General features: G+C 33.5%; 1 protein-coding gene across 2 annotated transcripts in view; it reads left to right on the forward strand.

The window, feature by feature from the left end:
• Window positions 1–14546, forward strand: part of BRWD3 (bromodomain and WD repeat domain containing 3) — a 128621-nt gene that overhangs the window by 1196 nt on the left and 112879 nt on the right. For both annotated transcript variants that reach the window (XM_059050745.2, XM_067023146.1), the window contains 2 exons: window positions 11453–11603; window positions 13178–13276. In XM_059050745.2, the coding sequence (XP_058906728.1) occupies window positions 11453–11603; window positions 13178–13276 (250 nt within the window). The remainder of the gene's footprint in view (window positions 1–11452; window positions 11604–13177; window positions 13277–14546) is intronic.

Raw genomic sequence — 14546 nt, forward strand, 5'->3', positions numbered from 1 at the left:
CTCCACTCCCTCCCCACCTTGTTCCCCCAACCCGCCCCCGACCCTTCAACCTACGCGGCTCTGGAGCTCAGTGCTGAGCCGAAGAACTGTCCCTTCCCCCCACTCCCGGCGAGTCGGAGAAAGGGTACCTTGCCCTCCCCTTGGCCTCGTTTGTTTCAACCCGAAAACTTTGAAGAATGTGAACTGGTTATCAGAGATGCCGTATTGTGGATTATGAATATGTTACAAACATCGGGAAAGGCCCATTGTAGGGGGAAAAGGGAGAGAAACCAGGGGGTTATCTTGGGGCACGTACCAAGGACTGACGCTGGCCAATGACAGCATTGGTAACAGCCCGGAGTTCCGGATTAGTGAAAGAAAACTGCTTTCTGGTTGGTCCTGGCTTGAAATACGGGAACTGAGGCCAGGCTTTTTTTTTTTTTTTTTTTTTTGGTCTGGGGGCGGCGGGCCGCACGGCAGAGGGGGTTCAGGAGGGGAGTTGACGGACCAGGGACTAGGAAGAAACGACAAAATTAAAAATAATAGCATCAAGCTAATTTCAAAATTTGCCGGGGGTTAGATAATCGACTACGGAATAAAAGCATAATCGTTGTATATCTCAGATTGTAGAAAATAGCTCATTAAATCATTATTAAATCGCATTTATGCAGTTAACAATTTCACTAAATAAGAACTGTGGATTATGAGCTTTTTGCGAATTGAGGAAACACGATTTTGGATTTACAAGCAAACAACAATGGTCATATTTTAAAGTAGAATATACTTTAGTAAAGGACCAAAAGCATTGGATTGACTGTTGTTTGTTCAGCAAATATAATTCATAGTGTAAATGCACCTTCTGTTCAGCATTGACACACACAAAAAGGTGATCCTTTTTATTTTGGGGAGGATGTTCCCGTGTGTTAGCCACTGGCACAGTCAACTGGAAGGAAATGAAAGGAGAAAGGGGTGATGTTACTAAAATCTAAGTTCAGCTATCTTTCCTTCCAGTAAGATCCAAACAGAGGAAAATCAGGCAAAGTTAAAGAAAGTTGGAGGGGTATGGTAGACTCTAAATATAAATTAAATGATTTAAAATTTGCTTTCAACAGGACAATATTTAAATTACTTTGGTGTTCATTTGATATTTTCCTTTGTATTAAATTACAAGAATGAGGCCATGCTAATTATCACCAAATCTACTGACTAAATTTTTTGTTTTGCAAAGCACAGAAAATGGTATAATAATTGTGATAAAGGTAAACTCCACCATCTGTAATATTAATGGTAAAAATTTCTCTGATGGTTAAAAAATATTTTTGAAAAACTGCATGTATTTATTACCAGTTTAATTTGTAGTCAGACTTTTTGTTGGACTGAAGTTCTTTCAAAAAAGGGCAAAAACAACAGTGCTTACCAATATGTTTTAATACTTTATGACTAATGTGGTTTTGAAGATAGAGTTTTATACTGAGGTGTATTGACAATATTTTTGTTTATATTTATTTGTTTCTAAGTAGACCATTTTAAGCAAGTAACATTTTTTAAAAGGAAAAAGCTTTTTAAAAATTGGCTTGACAGTGGCAAAAAGTAAATGAGCATCAAAATGATTAAAAATAGTCTCCTAACCACACACACACACACACACACACACACACACACTCACACACTCACACTCACACAGAGAAAAACAAAAAAACAAAGCCCAGTTTACTAGACTTCCTTTCCTTATATTGTAAAGGCATATTTTCATGTAATTGTAATCAATGTCCACTTTATGCTTTATATTTTCTTAACACTTTTACATATACTTATTTATATTTGAATAGTCATTGTTATTTTAATGGCAAGGAAAGATTCGGTTGTTTTTAAGTTGCTGTGATTAGAACTCAATTGCTAGTTGAACATTTGGGTTACTTCCAGTTTTTCACTAATATCTTTGCATAGTTAAGTAGTCTTTCTGCTTTTTTCCTTTTTTTTCTTTTTTTTTCAGTTGTTTTTCTGGGCTATATTTCTGAAGTGGAGTTATCAGGTCAAGGGACTCATCCATTTTATAGCTTTTGTTATATATTATAAAATTGCTCTCAAGAAGATTGTCCTAATTTATAATGTAACCATCTAGATACTTAGAATGAATTTTTAAAATATTTAAAAATCTTTTGTTGGCTTTAATAGGTGAAAAAGAGTCCTCAATTGACTTAATTGGTTCTTTTCCCCATTATTAGTGAGGCTAAACTTTAACAAGTTATTTTTTTAATTGTCATTAATCCATTTGTATATCCCTACATATGCTTGATTTTCACCTTTATCTTTTTAATTTATTGTTTTTATAATTCCTTATACATTTTTAATTTTTATATGCACAGAATTTCTTCTATTGTTTGACTGTTATCTATGGTTTAGTGTTATCTTTTTTGTTTTTAATTTACTTTTTGTATTGTACATATAGGTTTTTATTTTTCCACACCAGGATCCAATTTTTGTAGGGATATTACATTTTGATAATATGGTCTTATTTTTAGTCATATGTCTGTTCTCTACCTATAGATTTCTTTGTAAGAGAAGATGAGGCAGGGCTGAGAATTGAACAGAAGGAAAAGAAGTGGCTGAGAACTGAGTGTTCAGTGTTTGATTGCTAGATTCATCAGTCGTATTGTTGATAAAAATTATTTCAAATCTGACTTAAGATTTTGAGTGGCTTCATTGTAGGAGAGATGGATTTTTTTCTTGGAGTAGGTTTGTTTTGTTTTGTTTTATTGTGTTGGCCACACCAAGGGGCATGCAGGGTCTTAGTTCCCCACCAGGGATTGAACCTGTGCCCCTGCAGTGGAAGCACAGAGTCCTAATCACTGGACCACCAGGGAAGTCCTGGGGTAGTATTTTTTAAAGTGCTATTAGAACAATGGATTTATACAGTGTGATCTTTGATTTAGCTACATGTTTTGGATTTAAATTTAGGGCAAAGTATTAATTAGTATAATTTTATAGCAGCACTTCAAACGGAAGATGTACTGGGATATAAAAAGGAAAGAAGACAAATGCATAATGAAGAGGTGAAGGACTATAAACAAGGATATCAAAATACTGAATTGAAGTTGCATAGTCATGTATACTACATACTTGAAACAAAAATCCTGCCTTTCTGTCCATATGTATATTTTGATTTGAATTGTCTATACTGCTTAACTTGATTTATCCTGAAGACTATTAAGATAATAAGTTATATTTCTTCAACACTTCATTACTACTGTTACTATTGCATAGCCTCAAAATCCATATTTTTTCTTTCTTAAATCTGATTTATTGTTTTACTTATAATTTGGAACACACAGGAAGGTGCTTTCTTGTTAAAGTTGCTTGCAGCCAAGTATTGACATGTCAAGATCTGAAGTGCCTTTAAAAAAATGAGTCTGAACATGAAATGTTTTTCAGTTTATGTTGAACTGTAACGTTTTTGATTATGACATTCAAAAAAATTCTAAATTAATTTTCAGAATTTTTTAATAATACAGGGAGAGATTTGAAGTCAGGGTGATTGTTTTTGAAGTTTGATTTGAGTATTTTTCTTTATTTCTGCTTGACTGTTATTTACAGCATAATATATTAGATTTGCTTCTTACATCTTAAGGTAGATAATATAAGTAAATACAGATGTCCTTTCATTTGTGGTGACCCTGTTGAATTGTTGACTATTTTATTGCTTCCTCCTTGGAGCTTTATTGGGGATGATAAACAGAGCAGTGAGGGGCATGTGTGTGTGTGTGTGTGTGTGTGTGTGTGTGTGTGTGTAAACAAATGAACAGTTTTTGTTAATATACAAATTTTACATATTGGAATGGTGAGTTGGAAACATTTTTTAAAGGCATGCTTTAAGATTTTTGAATCACTATATGGGTACTTCTATCATAAGACTGAACCAAAGACATAATTATCTTTAGGTGTGGTCTATATTTTTACATTTATTCAGCATTTTTCATCTGTAGAATTGAAAACACCAATTAGTGCTTACATTTGGAGTGACATAGATTTTATTACCTTCGTTTTATATTCAAAAGACTTGAAGCAGTTTTCTGCTATTTAAAAAACTTTGATCAAGATCGTATGTTCACTGCTGTCTTTAGAAATAGTACATCTATGGTGATATATGTCATTATAAGAATTTACATCTGCATTTAACATATTTGAGTTTAAAAATGTTTTCACATTATCTCATTTGATCCTCACCAACTGCTTTAAAATAGTGTATTTGAATTCCAGACATACCTGCATTTTTTTCTTTCCTTACCCAGCTCTGTTCTCTACTTACTAGTAATAGCTTAAATTGTCTATTAGAACTGTAGAATGATCTTTGAGTGCTGGTAGCATGGTTATTGCATCTCTAAGTGTGGAAGCAATTTAAGCATGTGTGATTTATTAACTGTTATGTGGACACACAGCCATAGTTAGGAGGCACGGAATGTATCATGGGAAACCAAAAAGCATGTGCTGCTTGACTCCCGTGTGGATATAATGCTAACTGATAGGTATTATGGCAGGCAGCAGTCAATGTCTGTAAACTGGTATTCCTCACTACTGATTGTCTTGAGCCACGTGTACGCTCTTGCTTTCTATAACATGTTTGTTTTACCTATTCATCTGGATTGATCACTGGCTTTTTTTTTTCCACACTTGGGCTCTAGAAACATACTTTCAGCGATTAAAATCCTTTTGGAGATTTAGCATCAGTCCTAGGAAAATTGGTATCTCAGTACAAATAAGATGGTATTAAAGAAATGAAGAGAGCTGCTGTTAAAGAGTAAGAATTTGGATTGCGTGAATGTTTCTTATAAAATTTTGTCCAGAAAGCACCTTTATGACATTTGAATATTAGTTTAGTTTATGTGTTTTTCTTGAAGTTTTACTGATGTTGGTTATTGACTGATTAATAATTTTTTTTTGTAGAGAGCAAAATAGTAATTTAAAGTCAACTTAGTGTTTGTGTCATATTTTAGAGATACCTTTGTTTGACATTTCTCAAATAGGATTTTTGTGGGTAGTAGATAAGGCCATAAGATTTAGTCCAGGAGATAGTCATTACTCACTGAGCCACCCCGGGCAAGTTACTTAACCTCTCAGATATTCAGTTTCCTCATTTATAAAATAAAAACCCCTACCTGTTTTGCAAGGTTGTTGTGTGGACCAAATGAGTTAAATATGAAAGAATGAAAGTGAGTGCAAATGAGTTGGTTACTACATTTGACTACATTTTAAATATAGGACAGAGAGTTTGAATGGTTAGCATTAAAGTCTGAAGAACTATGACCCCAGAATTTATGTTTTCTTTGCTAATTGGCTAATTATCACCAACCAATTTTCCTAATATTTTTTATAAGGTAAGGGGCATATAAAATAGTACCATTAAAAAAGCATTTAAAAAGTGTCAAAATTGAGCCCCAAATGAGTGTCTTTAAAGTGCATCTGTGTTAAGCAAGGAATGATCACTAGGTGAAAAGATATTTAGTGTTATTTGCATTTTTATGAATTACAGAAAAGTAATTCAATATGATACTGGTATAGTATTAACTCATTTCTAAGAAGTGGGAGGTATGTTTTTCCCATGTCTTGTTGCAGGGATCCTCAACCCTTCTGACTGATCTCTTCTTATCCTAAACTTATTTTCTATACATTATTGACAATTTATTTCTTGTATTTTAAATTACTTTGTTGAAGATATTTTCTTATGCCTTTTAGTATCTACCGTGGTGCTTTATAATTAGCTGGTTCTTAGTTATTACTTGTTCAATTTTCTTAACTTTTTTAGAAGTGTTTTCTTTTTTTCTTTTTTTTAATAAGTCACAGATGTTTGTAGCTTTTTTTAAAAAAATAATTAATTAATTAATTTTTTTGGCTGTGTTGGGTCTCCGTTTCTGTGCGAGGGCTTTCTCTAGTTGCGGCAAGCAGGGGGCCACTCTTCATCACTGTGCGTGGGCCTCTCACTATCGCAGCCTCTCTTGTTGTGGAGACCATGCTCCAGACGGGCAGGCTCAGTAGTTGTGGCTCATGGGACTAGTTGCTCTGCAGCATGTGGGATCTTCCCAGACCAGGGCTCGAACCTGTGTCCCCTGCATTGGCAGGCAGATTCTCAACCACTGCACCACCAGGGAAGCCTTTAGAAGTGTTTTCATGATATATATTTTTTAGGCTTACTAATCTGCTAGCTAGTATGGAGTTCTTTTTATTGGACCTTTCTCTACTGAGAAACTTCTAGACTGTGGGTGGGTCCCTTGTTCTTGTCTTGGTATCATCTGACCTCAGGGTTGTAGTACTTTTAGTGCTTTCTTGAGGCAGTATAAACCAGAGAATACTTGAGCCCTAGGTGGATTGCTCTGCCTGTCTCATTGCTGAGGAAATCTTAAAACTAATAAAAATAAAAAGAAATGCTATGAACAATGATTAATATTTTCAAAAGAAAATGATAGGAAGTCTTAACACTTTGTAGCCCACCCTGTTAACCAGTGGTATTACTACAATGGAAAGGCCTGTTTTCTTTCCTTTGCTTCCCAGTTTTTCGTTTCTCCTCCTTCAAATTCAGCAAACATTAAAACTCAAATTTTAAATTATAAAGATAATATTGGATTATTGCAGACATTTATATTTTACTGAACAGTATCAAGCAGAAAATAAACTATTAATTTTTTATGTTTTCTTTCATCATTTTTGTACAAGTATGGGCATTTTTTTCCTTCAAAATCAGACACTCTGGATAGAGTTTTTTATTTTTATTTTTTTTAACTTAATGTGGTGGAGAAGCATCTTAAACATTGAGGAGATATATGTACTAGTCACTGTGCAAAGTGTGTTTACTGGATGGGGGTGCCTTTCTCTTTGCCTGGAATGCCTTCCCTTCCTTTTGTCTGCCTTATTAATTTTCACTTAGAATTCAGGTGTGAAATTGGACAAGAACCCCTTCCCCCAGGCTAAATTAGGTACTGTACTTTGCTTCCTTAGCTCTCTGTACTAAACCTCTGGGCGCTTGTAGATTTGATTTGTTTCTAGCTACTAGTTTGTTTCCCCCACTGGGATTATGGATTTTCTTAGGGCAGCAGTTTAATCTTTCCATTATATCCCTCTACTTCAAATGTCTGAATGAATGAATGCATGAGTGAATGATTTTGTTTTTGTTTTACAAATAATATGAGGTGGTTATCTTTACTCCCTGTTTTGCAGATGAGAAAGCTCAGGCTCAGAGAGACTGAATAACTTTGCAGGTCATATAAGTAGGATCCTGGGGATGCTGGAAAAATTCAAATCTAAGTCTTTTCTACTGTATCATACTGCCAGAAGGAGTAACAGCTAGTAAATTTTAGAGCCTGAGTAATCCAGGCTCTTAGACTTCAAAGTACCATGCTTATCTCTACTATACTTATATTGATATATTTAAAGCCTTGCTGTATTTTTCAAAATCTGTTTTGTTTCCTGTCCCTAAATATCAAAAAGTCATGTGACTAATGTTATGGATGTGCATTTTCTATCCTCCCCCCAAAAAACATTTCAAATCTCAGATAAAATGTTACATTTTACTTCTTCAGCATATGGTCTCAGTTTCATTCTTCATTTTACCTGTGTAGTGATTTTAGTTAGAAAACAAAACACACAATTCTATTTTCTTTGTTTTTTAGTTACTTGTCTGATTTTATTATTTTGAAAAGCCAAAGTAAGAATGCTATCATGACTATCTGAAAATTAGTATTTCAAATGTAGCTCTTGGTGCAGGTCTGGCCCCCTGAGATTAGGTACCTTTTTTATTTTATTCAGTGCCCAGCTGGATTCCTTTTAACTAATTATGAGTAGTAGGATCATCTCAGTGAGCCCTCTGGTCTTCTCAGTTGTCATAACGATTCTCAAGTGTGGTAATTTCAGTTGTTAGATTTATTCTTTAGGTCAGCCAGTGTTCCTATCAAGAAGGTTTATAATCTAGACTTAGTTTAGTTTCTTTCAGTTTATCAAATTTATAGTTTTAAGTTTTTGCAGTCTTTGTGTTACTTTCATGATTTTTCAGCTGTCTTAATGGGACAGAAATAGAAATAACAGTGGGCACAGAGACCCAGATTCCTGTCCATTCATTGTGACCATTGGACTTCACTTCTCTGGATCTGTTTTTCCTACTGTAAGATGTGGAATTAAATTGATTGTATATAAGGATCCTTCCAGTTCAAAGATTCTATAATTTAACTCCTTGGAGCTATTTTACAGAATAATACAAAAGTTTGTATTATGCTCTTGAACTTTGTTTTTAAAGAATGCCTTTCTTCTTCAGATCTCAAAGTGCCTGTTGTGTTACATCTTGGCCATTATATTCCAGAAAGAAATTTGGTTATATAACTGAAATTAGAATATTTTGAGTTTTAATCAAAAAGAGTGGCTTTTAATAAGCCACAAATTTCATAGAATATTTTAATACATAGTTTTAATATTACATTTTATTATATATTATATTCACATATAACCATGTAATTCTAATATAGAATTTAAAAAAAACTTAGAAATGTAATTACTGAGGGTGGATAAGAGTTCTTATGCCTAAAAATATCACCTTTAAGAAATTCCATCTTTGGGGACTTCCCTGGTGGTCCAGTGGCTAAGACTCTGCGCTCCCAATGCAAGGGGCCCGGTTTGATCCCTGGTCAGGGAGTTAGATCCCACATGCCCCAACTAAGAGTTCGAATGCCACAACTAAAAATCCTGCATGCCACAACTAAGACCAGGCACAGCCAAATAAATAAATAAATACCTATTTTTTAAAAAAAATTAAAAAAAGGAATTCCAGCTTTAGGCAAAGCAAATGGACTGAAATAAATGTTTAATACCACTTATAAGTCCTGAGGTTTGATTTAGAAGAAACTATCATTGCCAGAACTGTGCCAATATAGTCTGGAAGCCTGTAAATATTGTTTAAAGGAAAAGAGCACGTTCAAACTCAAAAGTATTGTTATTGCCATTGTGTTGATAGAATCTCTGTTTCTCTAGTGCTGTTATACAATCAAATTTTTATTGATTTTAGAGGAATGGATTTTTGAATGGGACTGCCTAGAAATTGAGCAATTTTCTATTGCATAGGGTGAAAAGCAAACTTGTAAACTTTAATAGTTTATAATACAAATTTTCAAGGGGGAGAATTTGAGAGTAGATGAGCCTTGTTTTAGTTGCTTAATTAATGGTTCTGTGTTTTTAAATGATTACTGAGGAATTGATAAAAAATTTATATAACTATCTGAAAATCAAACATCATTGTTTTTATAAAATGAAGTAGCCAGGGGGTGTAAGATTTCAGTTTAAGATGTAATTCTGACAGGTTTCTTTAAGAGGGTAATACTAAAAGTTCATATCAGAGAACTCCCATTTTCTGGATTATATGTTACTATATATATATTGCAAGTTTTAGGGTAGTTAGATTTGTGTAACAAGTGAATAACTCTTGAGATGGTAATGAAATGAGGAAAAGAAAATTGATAAAAAAGAAAATGCCACTAAAGACATTAACTACCATTGTGTGTAAAGCCTTATAACATTTACTAGGTGAAAAAGTAATGACTGATATCAGAAGCCCAGTTTATACAAGACAGTGTTGGGGGAAAAAAAGCACAAACTTACAGATGTTAATATGCAGTATGTTAAGGCTTTTTTCTTTGAGATATATGTTTTTAGGAGTACTAACTATATTTGCATGTAGGCCTATTTAGGAATGCCCTATTGTGGAGAGAATGAATTACAAACTAGGATTTTAGGACATCAGTATCTCTAGGTAACAAAAAAGAAGTTTTTAGATTGAATCATAGTGGACTTTGACTTTAATATTACCTGTATATTTTAGTTCTATGTAGTTAATTGCTTGGAAAACAAAACTAGACATGTGTGAAATATCTGAAAGAATTTGCTTGATCCTTTGTCCCAATCCAGAAGCTAAACCTTGTAGATGCAAATAATCAGGTTAAGTTGCCATTCTTCTTCTTTTTTTTTTTTAATCTTAGTTCCCTGACCAGAGGTCGAACCTGTTCCCTCTGCAGTGGAAGCATTGAGTCTTAATCACTGTGCCAGGGAAGTCCCATAAGTTGCCATTCTTCCTGACCATCATGACAGTTGCCAGGCCCCAGTGATTTTGGTAGATTAAAATTCATTTTTGCAGGGACTTATGAAAGATAATTGGCAGAAAATAATTTTTTAAAATCACAATAGAATCATTTATTCCCAGATTCCTATGTACATGTTGGATTGTACTTCTTTGACCTGTGTTTCCTGAGAAAACAAAACAGGCACCCTGATAGGAGAAAGAGTTTTCCTCTGTGAGTTCATATGATATTGTTTATAGATAGACTTTGGTTTTTATTCATTCATTGACTCATTGAACCAGTATTTATCAAGAACACACATAATCTCTTCTGGTGATCATTAGGGATGATTTACAAAATTATTCCTATGTGTTATATTGTTTTTGACTTGGCGGTAATATATTGATATGTGTCCTATGTGATGGTAGGTATATATATATATATATATATATATATATATATATATATTTCTCTCTCTGTAGCACTTATAAAAATTGGCATTGTAACTGTAAGTAGATTTTAGGGCCTTTTGTCCAGATGAGAATGTAGATGTTCTTTTTATCTAAGGATTTTTAATATTCTAGTTTACTCTTTACTGTTTAATAATTAGGTATTTATGAAACACATCAGTAACTTTAACATTAGCTTAGATAAAAAATGAAAACCAGTTTTGTTGTTTTATTGTCTCATCCCTATCTACATTTGTTAGTCATCTTCAGAAATTTACTTTTGTTTTAAAAATGAGTTAATGTTAAATAAATAAAGCACTTGGAGGAAAAAAGTGAGTTAATGTTGCAATGAATTTTGAGTACATAGCTTGTTTAGAACGTGGTATTTTAAATAATCATTAATTTGATACTCTTTTGAAAACCAATTAGCTTTTTTAGGAGAAAGAGTTCTGCTTTAATTAAGCAAATGTGTCCTGTTAATCCCAAAGTGACTTAAGTGAGAGTTTGGTGCAAGTAATACCTCTTGTTTGCATTCTTATCATTTATATAGAATCTAGATTCTCTGATTCTTGATCACTGCTGATCAAGTACTAGTAGAGTTTACCCATCATCTTTGTACTTCTTTGATTTTTAGGCATGCTCCTTTTTGCTGTTTTGTAATGCTTATTGCATTAGATTAACAGCTAAGCAAATGATTTAATCAAGGCACGAAAAAGTAAGTTAAACTGCCATGTCATTTACATGTTATCATTTGTTTAAATGATGCTTAATTTTTGTAGCTGTTTCTTAAATTTGGTTGAAGTATTAAATATTTAAAATGTTATTTTCCTTGTGTGTTTTAAAATTGTACTTTTTTCCATGATGGAACACTTTGGTAATGGACTAGATTAATGTTTTTAAACCAAATTTGTTTTCCTGTATTTTACTTATGCTTTTTAGGTGGCAGCCAATGCACACATTCCTCCAGACTACCTCCTTAAAATTTGTGAGCGGATTGGTCCCTTACTAGATAAGGAGATCCCTCAGAGTGTTCCTGGGGTACAGACATTACTAGGTGTTGGTCGGCAGTCTCTGTTACGGGATGCCAAAGGTAAGATTTTTACAGTTTTTAGAGGAAGGAGTTGAGAGTAGTGTATTTTTCTGTTAATTAAATGTTCCCATGCTTTTCTAAATACTAATTTTCTTTTAGTTTTTCTTACCTTGCCAATCTTGTTTTTATTTTCCTAGTGTACAAGTAAATTTTTAGAGGCCTAAATGGAGCCCTTTTCTGTAAAACAGTGAATACTATAGAGGTAAAGACTATAAAATCTCTTTGTAATCCTGTGGAATTGAAATCTCAAAAGATCGCTGCTCTGATTAGTACAGTATAAATACATAAAATATTCTTTCATTACATTTTTTTTTTGTGGTACGCGGGCCTCTCACTGTTGTGGCCTCTCCCGTTGTGGAGCACAGGCTCCGGTCGCGCAGGCTCAGCGGCCATGGCTCACGGGCCTAGCCGCTCCGCGGCATGTGGGATCTTCCTATACCGGGGCACGAACCCGTGTCCCCTGCATCGGCAGGCGGACTTTCAACCATTGCGCCACGAGGGAAGCCCTTTCATTACATTTTGATGTTCTTAATCTTTGAGTCTTGATATCATCCTAATCACATTGGGTATTTCATAACAGGTAAATGAAAATTATGATATATAACTGTTTATAATTAAAAATATTAAAAAAAATCAATCCATCAGTGTTCAGTAACAGTTTCTCTACTCCATTATTTTTCAGTCTTTTACAGATTTCTCCCAAAGTTTTACACGGAACCCCCATATGTAAATTATATAGATAGAATTTTCCGAACATAAAAATGTGAAATTAGGCGTTTAGGATGCCTTAGTGAATTAAATACTTCAGGTCTAGCAACCAATTTATTTCTATGTTTTGTTTTTTTTAGCATAATGTTTTAAAAAATCCTAATTTACAAATATAAATAGTTTTGTAAATGATGTCAGTTTTTAAATATCTCATTTTATAATTTAAGGAAATTCTTCAATTCAGTTAATTTGAAACCTTTCAAGAGAATAGTAGAATATTTTTGTTTCAAAGTTGAATTATTAGGAATATTTCATATTTGCTTGAATTTTTTGACATAAACATTAAAGATAAAAAACACAACTATTTTTACTTAATTATCATCTGATATGTAGTGATACCTGTTATAGCACAGCTGGCAGGCGCTCCATAACATGAGCCTACGCGAAGTATAAATGTTTCTGAATTTTACCTGGCATACTTGTGCTGTATTCATTTCCTTGCTTATACAGTTTTATATGAGCAGATGTGTGTAAGCCTAAAGATCAAGAAGGGGACCAATGTAAACTTAAAACCTTATTAATCCATGACATATTTACATAAGATTCAAATATATGTATAATAAAAGCTTTGGTTCTATATCAGCATGGAAATAAAATATCCTGATGATAATAGTAAGGCATTGGTGTTTACCTATTATAGTATAGATTATAACACTTTTAAACATATGCATGTTATTTCTTATTGTGGTTTTAATAGTTAAAAATGTATTTCAATAAATAAAATTGAAAACAGATATTTGCCTCTGGGGTACAGTTAAAAACAAACTGTTCTATGCCTTGACTAACTTTTGAATCTTTTTGTACAGACTGTAAGAGTACACTATGGAATGGCTCTGCTTTTGCAGCTCTACATAGAGGCAGACCTCCAGAACTACCTGTAAATTATGTGAAACCTCCAAATGTGGGTGAGTAATGTCCATGTGAGTTATAAACATATTCTTAATTTGTTCCTTCCTGAACTCATTATACAGCCAAAAATACGTACCAGAATTAAATTTGAAGTATAAACAAACTGCTTACATTCTTGAAGAGTTTCATGGTTGGTCCAGATTTTTTAAAGCATTTTTATGTAAAGCAAATATAATAATGGTTTTGTAAAAGGTAACCTTTTCTAAAAATTCATTTTCTTTCTTTCCCTTCCCCTCCCCTCCTCTCCTCCTCCCCTTCCCCTCCTCCCCCTCCCCCTCCCCTCCTCCTTCTCTCCCTTTCCCTTCCCCTCCCTCTCCCATCTTCCCTCCCTTCTTTCTTTTTTCCTTCCTTCCTTTCTTTCTCTTTCTTTCTTTCTTCCTTCCTTCCTTTCTTCCTTTCTCCCTTTCTCTCCTTCTCTCCTCTCCTCACCTCCTCGCCTTCTCTCTTTCTCTCTTTCTCTCCTTCTCTCTCCCTTTCTCCCTTTCTCCCTTTCTCTCTTTCTTTCCTCTTAGCAGAAGCATTTCCTTTTTTATATATTTCAGGTGTTTTTTACCATATGGATGTCTATTTACATATTTCTGTGCTGAGCTCAAAGATTTTACAGGGAACTATGTAAAGATAGATTTCAGAAGGAAGCAAAAGTACATTCTGCTTATAGCTGCTTGCCAAACTTATAATAATGTAATAAATTTTATGTCTTTATTAAAAAAATATCACCCTTCCCACTTGTAGTTTACTCAAATTCACATGTCCTGTTCATATTATTCCTGGGTCATCTCTGGCCAGACCATTATGAAGAAATAATAGTAGTGGTTCCCGAGGAGATCTAACTAATAAAACCATTTATACTAAAGTTAATTCTTGCAAAGAATGTATAAAACCAAGCAGCTAGATGAGTAACTGCCACTCTTTTCCTATTTTCTCACTCTTCTGAAAAATTACATTATTTTATATAATGCCTAGTGCCTAGAGAATATGCCTTAAATTCAAATTGAAAAATAAGATTACTTTTTTAAGGAATACTATTTTATATAATTAGCTTGTAGAACTTATTTACCCAAAGAGGTTAAATAAATTTAGGTTAGAAATAATTTTTAAAAATATTTAGATGAAGTCATTGATAAAGATTCATAAGTATTATTAAGATAAATTGGATTCTTTGATATATATTGCTAACACTACTCTTCCATAGCCTGGATATTACTGGAAAAAGTAGACTACTGGGTTGGGTCTAATTGGACATGGTGTTTTTAACTTTTTTTTTTT

The sequence above is a fragment of the Kogia breviceps genome, chromosome X (genome assembly GCF_026419965.1).
Source record: "Kogia breviceps isolate mKogBre1 chromosome X, mKogBre1 haplotype 1, whole genome shotgun sequence".
Classification (NCBI taxonomy): Eukaryota; Metazoa; Chordata; class Mammalia; order Artiodactyla; family Physeteridae; genus Kogia; species Kogia breviceps.